This window comes from Dendronephthya gigantea, unplaced genomic scaffold (genome assembly GCF_004324835.1).
Source record: "Dendronephthya gigantea isolate DGI-Jeju-01 unplaced genomic scaffold, DenGig_1.0 000752F, whole genome shotgun sequence".
NCBI lineage: Eukaryota > Metazoa > Cnidaria > Anthozoa > Malacalcyonacea > Nephtheidae > Dendronephthya > Dendronephthya gigantea.
In genome coordinates this window covers 10,024-20,128 of record NW_021163762.1, presented here as the reverse complement: position 1 = coordinate 20,128, position 10,105 = coordinate 10,024, and the positions used below count along the sequence as shown (strand labels likewise).

Below are 10,105 nucleotides of genomic sequence, written 5' to 3'. Positions count from 1 at the left end.
AAGATTATGATATTTACTATCCAGTCGTAGAATTTTCATGTCCCAAGTATTCGTTTTGCCCAAGTTTTTAAATTTTGAATTCACCCGTCCTCGGGGACGGATATTCCAGGGCGGGTTTTATTATGATAGAAAAGTTTACCTGTTGTAAGCACACAGGAATAACATTCATCGCCTCGCTGTAAGGCAGTGAAACAATCCCGGTTGTCTTATCTTCTGCAAAAAAAAACAAAAATGAGAATGTATTACACTAACAAAAAAAGGAATTTTGGAAGCAGAATACCTGACATGCCTTGCACTATCATCATTAACCAACGTTTTCCTTTCAGAACAATTAACATACGAAGTGAATTTGACTTTTCCACTTTTGTCTTGAACAAGGCCTTGACGTTGTCAGCTCGCAGACTGAGAAAACATTGAAGAATCTTTACAAAAAAACAATGTAAGACATCATAGAAAAATCGCTAGAAATAACATTGAATTTGGCTCACCACAAGTCGTATCTCCGATGCAATAGACGTCCGATAGCCATTGTCATAATGAGTTTTTATGTGGTACACTAATATATTGAATATTCGTTCTGCAATTACATAATAGGAAAGGGAGAATAAAAAAAAAATATATAACATCAGTGTAAAATGAATGATGGAACTGTACAGAAAAATATGGTGTAGGCATAACACGTGGCCCTGCGAAGTAGTTGGCACTAAGAACCATGCTGTCATGCCTGCCATCACCAGATATCATCAGATAATCTTGGTTTTTTAATGTTGAAAATAATCCGTTTTGATACTTTTTCCTATGAAGATATATCACAGGGAATATTTTTTTCCTACAATTATTATATACAAGTACTATAATACTTAATTCCCGTCTGGTCCCTATTAGGCTATTACTCCTGACAATATTGTCGCACAGAAGAAAAACATTAAATATCTCAGCAAGTATTTGGGCTAAAGACCCCGGAATACCAGTAAACGATAGCGGTTAAAACGATTCTTTGAATAGTATATTCCAACCAGCATATAGTTATAACCTGCATTTGTATTATACGTGAAAATAAGAATTAAAATAATAGCTTGCTTTGTTATCTGAAATTACTCACCCATTGCAAGATATATTTTGGAAATTCCATATTTTTTCGCTTTTTTGGTCTCTGTTGTCTTCAAAATGTCTAGAATTTGACATGTTATCATTCTGTTTTAATTCTGAGTAATTCTTGGTGTAGTATGTGCAAAAAATCAAAGAAAGAGCATTTTATAAGTTCTAAGCGATAATCATTGCTAATCACGTGCTTAAGGCAAGCTCGAATCGGACCTAGGTCAGATTTTCGGCTTTTGGCCCGAAATTTTTATTATTGTGAAATATTATTGCCGGTGATGCGATAATTCATATCATCAGGTATGTTTATATAAAAAATGGGCAAAAATCTTCTAAAGGCTTGATTTTGACGCTAAAGATATCAAAATAATCCTGAATATGTGAGCTAAACCACTGCAACCGGTTTTCGTTTGCATTTGGGCAATATCCAAAGAATTAGGCCGCTTTGATGTGTAATATTGAATATATACAACACGTGAATATCGTAGCTGTGAATAGCTATGTATGCATGGCGGTAAAACGCCGTATTTCCACTGGAATTTGCAATATTTAGCCTTGAAATTTACTACATTTGCGAATTTGTCAGTTTGCTATATTTACTATTATTCCATGCCATGCCCAATTCTACAATATTCTGAAAGGTTCAGTAGTTAAATGTACCACAGAATTCAAGTGCTACAACAGTTTGAAAGATTTACTTGCCTTTTAAATTCCGACTTTCCTGTTCGATGGGGTTCTAAAGCTGGTAGGGGAATAAAGCCTTTTAATAATGATTGAACTGTAATTTCTTGTGAACTTCATGAGAGAAATAATCGAACAAATACACTCATACTGTGATACATTGGCTTGGAATATGCTCCAAAACGTGTGAAATCGAACATTTGTTGTGCAATCACCTTGCAAATATCAAAGAAACGGTATCAAATTTTGAATATAGATTAACCAATCTGATTGGTTTTTATTGAACCAATCGTGGAGTACAAAAATTGACCAATGACAAATTGACCTGTGTACAGAAATAACCAATCAAGTTGTCTTAATTTTGCTGAATTATGCAAGAGCCTACAGGCTATAAAACAGAGCCGTCTGCGACCGTTTTTCTCAGGTAAGTGAGTTCTTTCTTTAGGTAGGATCAAGGTATGTATAATTAATTTTTTAAATAGAAGTAGACCCCGTGGCCCCGCTGTTAGCTAAGAATCTCTGTCCCCGTATCTGGAAACACGGCTCACTGCTTGTCTAACTGTGTTTTGCTTTTCGTTTTCTAGGGAGCTACTAATAATTTTTTTTGTGTTTTTCAGACAAAGACGATCGTAGTTTAGTTTCAGTATCCAACCCTAAGAAGCCACCCCATATCCATGCCGTCAGTTAAACCCCAGCCAGCAATTGCCTTCATGCTAATTGTGATGCTTCATTTTCTAGGAACAACTCACCATATTTTTTGTCGTTTCAGCTACAGAGTTAGTGGGTTGTGGGTTGTTGGATGTTGTGTCGTCGGTTGTGTGTTTTGTGTTGTGTTGTGTTGTACTGTCTTGTCCTCTACGTTTCGTATTGTCTGCCAGTCGGTTTGGGAGAAGCCCTGTAGCTCTCTCTTTTTCCTGGCCACACAAAGAACACATTTTGCGGATACTCCTTTTTAGGAGTTCATGGGTTCGAATCCCATGAATGTGTCAATTTTGCGCTGATATCTAATGTGGTCCGTCTCAAATACAAAAGCACAACATCCAACGGACAATCTGCATCCTTTCATCACACCAACTACAAGTGTTGTCCTCATACAACAGAATGGAACTTCCAACGGAGCAAAGAGTAACCAATACCCAAGATGAAGTTCTTGTACCTTCTCAAACAGGACAGAATGCGGCACTTGTTAATGAAGTATTCTCGATGTTTAAGGGATCCTCTCAGTTAGACGTCCGATCAGAGGATATTTCAAAGTGGTAAGCTCATTTAAACTTGTGATTACTCTGCGAATACTTCACCCATTTTAATAAATATGAGACCACTAAACTCATTGCTGTCCGGTCGTAAACGGCGCACACAGATAATTTCGGTTTTATCTGGAAGTGTTTTATCAATTCAACTAGAAATTGTATTATCTTAAAGAAAAAACATTTACCTATTTGTATAACTTTAGTTCATTTCAAAAGCTTTCCTATAAGCCAAGATATTTATTGCAGAACTTGTACTTTTTAAATTGAATGTTAGAGAAGCAAAAATACGCAAAGCCTTCCAAAAATCTCGCCTAAAAACCTCCAAATATTTGTAGCTTACATTGGGATCAATATTTTCATATATTTTACTCGAAATACAGTTGCTTTGGCGATTTGTAGTGATATTTCCAACAAATGTGTTTACAAACGGAAACCCGAAAATGTGCATATAATTATCACCATATTAGCGAAAATTTGACAATTATGACCTCTAGGGACAATTTTACCCAGAAATCGATTTCTGGGCTTATTTTACCCCCACGGGGTAGGCAACATTACGTTTTTGACACCTCTAACCTCACGCGACAACCACTTGTGCATGCGGCTGAGCAACGCCTCGCTATACACAATAACAAATAAAAAAATCTATATTTTTCGAGTTTTTCTGCCCATCCTGACTTAAATCCTATCAGAAAAGATAACTAATGCCTTTACAGTTTATATGTAACGGTTAAAAGACGACAGGATAAAAAATAACGAAGAAAAAACGAAATTCCAAAGGCGAGTTATATTTCCATTTTGTAATCCTGTGTAATTTGATATGATTTTTAGAGCTGCACTGCAGTGTCAGGTTAACAGCAATATTGATTAATTTCTTGATTAGAAATTTTCGAGCTATATTTTGGTGGTATTTTTGTGCTTTTTAAATTAAACGGATTAATTTCAACATTAAAAAACCAAGATGATTTCATGATATCTGGTGATGGAAGCATGACAGCATGGGTCATAGCGCTAAGTATTATGCGTACACAATATTTCACTGGTGTTATAAAAAATAGATTTTTTTTCTCCCTTTCCTATTATGTAATTGCATTTACCAATATATATGTAACTGTCAGGGGTTGGGGGTATTATGTGAATATGAAAGAAAACAACCTGCATTTTGTTCTGTATATTCTTGTGTTATAGAAGTCAAAAATACATGCTGTTACTATACTGTATAGGCCCTTGTGATTCATATACAATTATAGTTTCAATTGTGTGATAGTTATGTTCTTGTAATCTCAATTGTAGATTCTATGGCATATAGAGTCGAATTGGTACGGCAAAATATCTTTGAGAATTGAAGTTTATGGCGGTTCTTCAGGTATGTTCTGGCAATTCACTGAAATACTATTTGTTCGCTAAGGAATGTTGTCCCATGGTAGCGGTACGCATGAACCTGGGATATCACAATGCTGATAGCCTCACAACCCTGGACAATAATATAATAATTTACTTGTTCCTTGTGTTTCAATTTTAGATCAAATAAAGTATGGCAACCCAGGAGTTGCTAACAATTATTACCTTTCTCTTATCACTGACTACACCTCCATCCATCGCTGTGCCATACATGGATTTGATGGACTGACATACCAAGCAAGGTAAATATTGCAGGCTACATGGTATATGTTCAGTTTATTATTATGTCATATTAGGACTGTTGGACATTATTTTTTTATTCAGTAATTCCCCTATATGGGAATGTGATAAAATTCGATGTTAACCCCCAAGTAAAGATTTCACAAAATCAATGGAAATAACGCTGTACCTCGACTGGTTTCAATTCTGGAGGAGCCGTGTATGGCAAAATTATATGCATTATCATTTCATTTTTGTTGATGATTGTTCGATGGTGTTTTGGTGCCAGAAGATAATTGATACTAATTATTGGCCCACGTACTGAAGACACATAACATCCCAGATAATAGCAACAAGTGTTGGGAATGCGGATAAGTCGACAGGACATGGTCGCTTAAATGAGGCAGCTTCCTGGTCTGCACGGAAAAATAACCAGGACCAAATGCATTCGGCAAGAAAGATGTTTGTCGGAGCGATTTCACTCAAAGTCGTCGTGATTATAATTAGTGGGTGAAGACCTATTCTGTGTCCTGTAGTTCCGACGGGCAAAAATTCGATCATTACAAAATAAATGGACTAGTCAGGGTTAGCTGGATTAATAAGCAAGGCTTCTACAGATTACCCTGTCACGTTATATGCATCACATCATTTCCATGCGGTCATATATAACTTTTAATGTGTGATTAAGATTAATTGTTTAACAAATTATTCATTTCATTAGAGACTCGCTGGTGGAAAATGTCCTATCACCAACTGTAACCGCGCTTTACATCCGCATTCATCCAAAGACATGGTACGCAACATATCTTTGAGAATTGAAGTTTATAGCTGTTTTTCAGGTATGTTCTAGCAATTCACTGAAATACTATTTGTTCACTAAGGAATGAGAAATGACTGGGAGATCCATCTGACTGAAATATATAGCGAAAATTTTTCAATAAGTGGCTTATGTAAGAGCGAGTTTTTGATTTAGGAATAAATTCTTTACACCCTACCAGCGGGTTTGTCAGGTTTTTTACTAACTTAGGTGCATTGGAATACAAGTAAAAATAAGGCGTGTTTTAGAAGTTATACCTGGACGAGGAATCCAGCATATCATTATGAGGAACAAAGCTATTATAGCGGTATATACTCAGGGCTATCACAATCAAGTTTAGTGTTATCGCTTTATTTCAATGTTTGCTGCACGGTCGGATTCTCACAATTAAAAGAAAATCAAGCGAAAAGTTTCACACGTACAAAAGTATAGGTATGGAACTGGGGCCGGTTGTTCGAAAGATGGATAACTTATCCAACGGATAAGTCCTATCCAACGGATAAATCTGGATAGTTATCAATTTGATAAAAACGCGTTGCAGGAAGCGTGGATAGTGAAGTGGATAGCTACCCAATAGATAAGTTAAAATTTACCAGAAGAAAACAGGATTATTCTGAAATTTCGTACCACAACGTCAGCTGTTGCTAAGCATTTACAACATTGAATTCATAATCATTACGAATTCTCGAGTATAGTTACTGAATGGAAAAGGCTTGAACAAGTGATTTGCTCGAACTTTGCACTTCACATCATAGTGATTTTTTAATTAAACACATTGCAATTTTATTCCTTGACCTTGCAACGCTTTGCCTTTCGGTCCATAGCAAATTTAGAAACACTATTTTAATGTTCGTGAATGAAATTACTTAGATATTAGCAAGTTTCCTTGGAATAGGTTGAATCTTTCTTTGCATATTCTCGTTTATAAACTGATTAGAAGCGTATAGTAAATTTACCACCTGTTATAAATGCGAGGATGTCCAAAAAATCGCCGGTCGAACGGAATGTGTAGGCAACGTGAAACGCTGCTGCGACAAATTGCACTTCGAAAACATTTTTAATATATAGTGAATACAATCATGATGTGTATTAGTTTGTTGAAACACAGTAAGAGGAATATTGCATTTTTGTCCTATTTTATATAAATGTTTACAGTGTTACCTTGTATCTTTGAATTTATCCACTGGATAGTGGATTTAAACCACCTCCGGACCTTGGATAAATTTATCCGGTAGATAGCGATTTTTATCCTCTGGATAAAGTTATACAAGCTTCGTGCAACCCAAATCACACGCTGGATAAAACTTATCCGTTGGATAGTGAGTTATCCGTTGGATAGCGACTTATCCACCTTTCGAACAACCGGCCCCTGTTCTTTTATTTATCGGAATAACTAGTGATGTGATCTTACATGAAGCATTTTCAGTCATGCTGCTAAATTGTCGTGCTGGCTTCGCCACTGAGTATTTTTTTGCTCGCAGAGCCTCGTCTGCTGAACGTGACCGTCGGCCAGTCTTCACCATGTACGGTGACAGTTATTTTCTGCCTTTTAACTTGCCGACATGCAATGTTTCATTGCACGGTGAGTTTTCAACTTTACTGAAGGCGCTACTATACAATATGCAATTTTCCTTACAACTTGCAATGCAATTATAATCCGAAGGATGTTAATTTGTAAAGAGTGTTCGAAATACTAAGGAAACGTTAGCAGATCGTAATAGATGTTCGTATTTGACAACTTTAGATGCCTCAGGAGTAGAATGGTTTTGCAATTTGCAAGGAAAGTTGCGTAGTGTAACAGCGCCTTGAGATTGTTTCGGAAAGCTGGTTAAATTTCGATGTAACTTGCAAACATGTAATGTTTCATTGCAATTGCGAGTTGAAAATAAGGGTCATTGGACGGAAGAACGGGACAAGTATCGTAGTTTTCAACATACCTTTTATAAGGGCGGAGACATTGATCTTCCATCCACGGTCGGTTTTATCATTTTTTCTGCTTTTTCTATCATTTCTTTATCCTACAAAAGACAAAAAACTTGTTAAATCGTGGATCAATCTAACACTTTTAAAAGCTTTCTCTCCTAACTGAACTAATTTTATTTATACCGTATAGTTCTATCAGTTCTAAATTGTCCTTCATGGAGGTCCAGTAGGGGTCATCCCGTATTGATGCAGTGTTACTACAGGAGGAAACCTGAACTAAACTGACTTTATTTATGCTGGATAGCTGTATCAGTTCTAAACTTCAACCAAACTAATTCTAACAATTCGAAAAAGCTGGGACTTCAGACGAAAAAGGTCAGCCGATTTTGAAAAATCTTAGATGCGGGGTGTTATAAGGCGGTTAGTAATTTCATCATCACCTTCATCCAAGGATGTTCCAGAGCTTCTGAAACCGTGATGCATTTTCTGTGACCAACAGTAAGCAGTTTTGTTATAAGATCCTTAGCTTCACTGCTAACATTCTTCCAGAGGTTGTTCGGAAATTTATACGACCCTTCTTTGACTTGTTTCTCCAATGGGTTATTTGCCTGCTTTGAAAATAAAGAAGATCCGGAAAGTCTAAAAGACGTTAACTTTTCATTGACGTACTCCAATTTTGAAATGAGGTTAAGCTACCTCCAGCTTCATTACAAATCGTGTTCACTACGTGAATTTGAGTAAACTGAAGTATATGGCATACCAAACATATAACACACGATTTCTTGTAGGATCGTTCTTCAGGCTACGGGATTAACATTTTGGTAGCGAGGTAACTTGGTGTACCACAGATGTTTCCATATAGGAATTCTGATCTAAAAAATTAATTGTTATCATTGAGAAACTGTAACAATGAGAAATAACTGAACCTAAAACGTTTGCAGAATGCGCTCTGCTTTCGTAAAACGAAATCACGGACAAAACTCGGAATTGAGATTATAGTGACTTCCAGGATTTGCTGGCAATGGTCACATCGAATGGTTTCTTCAAATACAATTTAAAGGGCAATTTAAACACAAGTTCAATACACAACCGACACAAACCTTTATAAGCGTTTCGTCATACGAGGAACACAATAAAACATTTTCTGGCTAGAAGAAAAAGTTAAATTATGGTCGTTAAAGTTTAGGATATAAAGACAGTAGTGATAAATAAATTAGGGCGTGCTTACCTTCCAATCCCTGTTAGTGATGCCATTTTCATGTAAATGCTAAAAATACGAAACAGTATGAATAAAGTTAGTTTAGTTCAGGCTCCTGCAGTAACACTGGATCAATAACAGATGATCCTTAGCTTGGTGTCATTAAAAGCTCCAATCTCTTCGTGATATTTTCCATAAACTTTAGTCATCGCCTGTGAATGAAATATTCCAATTTGTTTAATTCATTCTTCGAAGGCTACACATGGCTACATTGCGCTAAACGACATCCTCACCTGAAGGCACATTGCTTTCATAGTTGGTTTAGTTGTCAATAGGAATCAGTGATACAGATCGTTAGACAACTCGAGCCTGAAAACAAAATAGAAAAGTCGATCGAATCTTGAATGGTTTCATCCATGATTCTATACTTCTCTACTACATTCTGCAGGACAAATAACATTGCGTGAACTGTGCAGCAATATAGAGAATAGGGGGAAGCCAGACAGAAAAGCACATGGAAAGTAGTTTGAATATTTGCAAACCCTGATAGATAAATGTCGTGGACTCACACATTTGTTATCGGCGTCTCCTCGTCGTTTTGTTCCAACAAGACTCTCAAATAATAGTCACCTGATAGCAGAGATACGTTACTGAGTTTGATTCCTATCGAGGAATAAGGTGGGGACGCTTTATTAAGAACTGTTAAAAAGCTAGAGCAGTTAGGCTTATCACTAACCTATTTCAGTTCATCAGCTAAACATTCATACAGGACTTCAAAATAAAGGTGATTCCAAAAGACAACGTAGTTTCCACTCAGATCTTTTTCCATTGCAAATGCGTGCAAATACATAATACACAAGTCTTAACCAAACGGTATATTCTGGAAAGTAGCTGCAAAAATAAAACTATTTAAGTCGGCTGGATACTTTTTTGCAATTGGACATGTTCAAAATGGAAACGTGAAATAAAAAAGATGATAAAAGCAGTAAACTTGAATCCAGGTCAGAAGACATGGAGTGTTTGGAGTGTTTGGAGTGTTTGGAGTGTTTAGAGTGTTTGGAGTGTTTGGAGTGTTTGGAGTGTTTGGAGTGTTTGGAGTGTTTGGAGTGTTTGGAGTGTTTGGAGTGTTTGGAGTGTTTGGAGTGTTTGGAGTGTTTGGAGTGTTTGGAGTGTTTGGAGTGTTTGTTTTTTTTTCTTTCAAGGTCTGAGATGAACAATTACTGGAACTGACATGGAATGTCGCATGACTTACTGAGCTAAGGGGATGAAGGCTGACGATGTTGAACATATATTATAGTAATAATAGTTTATAGTTTATTATATATTATAGTAATAGAGTTGATGTTCGCGGGCATAAATGTGTTTTTGGCCCTCCTCGCGGAACACATTTTAACCCTCGCTACGCTCGGGCTAAAATGAGTTCGAATTCGGGCCAAAAACACATTTATGACCGCGAACATCAACTCTATTGTTATATTATTATCACTATAACATACACATGAGTATATACAAAATTAG

General features: G+C 36.5%; 1 protein-coding gene and 1 long non-coding RNA gene across 8 annotated transcripts; both read right to left on the bottom strand.

Moving 5' to 3' along the window:
* Nucleotides 1–1,136: 1,136 nt before the first annotated feature.
* LOC114544377 (calcium/calmodulin-dependent protein kinase type II delta chain-like) lies at nt 1,137–8,239 on the bottom strand. Of its 7 annotated transcripts, none has more exons than XR_003690407.1 (4): nt 8,086–8,231; nt 7,830–8,000; nt 7,404–7,484; nt 1,137–1,171 (listed from the first exon to the last, which is right to left on the bottom strand). XR_003690407.1 is itself a non-coding variant. In XM_028563034.1 (3 exons), exons 1-3 carry the CDS (start codon nt 8,095–8,097, stop codon nt 7,407–7,409), a joined length of 261 nt encoding a protein of 86 aa, XP_028418835.1. In that variant the 5' UTR covers nt 8,098–8,231; the 3' UTR covers nt 7,267–7,406. The 7 variants fall into 7 exon arrangements, 2 of the variants coding, with proteins under 2 accessions (XP_028418835.1, XP_028418836.1); XR_003690405.1 differs by lacking the exon at nt 1,137–1,171 and adding an exon at nt 1,801–1,840; XR_003690406.1 differs by lacking the exon at nt 1,137–1,171 and adding an exon at nt 4,647–4,686.
* A 519-nt stretch (nt 8,240–8,758) lies between these two features.
* On the bottom strand, nt 8,759–9,196 carry LOC114544376. Its single transcript, XR_003690403.1, has 3 exons — nt 9,157–9,196; nt 8,881–8,956; nt 8,759–8,799 (listed from the first exon to the last, which is right to left on the bottom strand). It is a non-coding gene; the product is annotated as an uncharacterized LOC114544376 (long non-coding RNA).
* Between the last annotated feature and the right edge of the window lie 909 nt (nt 9,197–10,105).

What these genes read in the sequence shown, in the direction of transcription:
- LOC114544377 (XM_028563034.1), bottom strand. An exon ending in TGGAACATCCTTGGATGAAG is followed by an intron (nt 7,485 to 7,829) that starts GTGATGATGAAA and finishes TGTCTTTTGTAG; the next exon opens with GATAAAGAAATGATAGAAAA.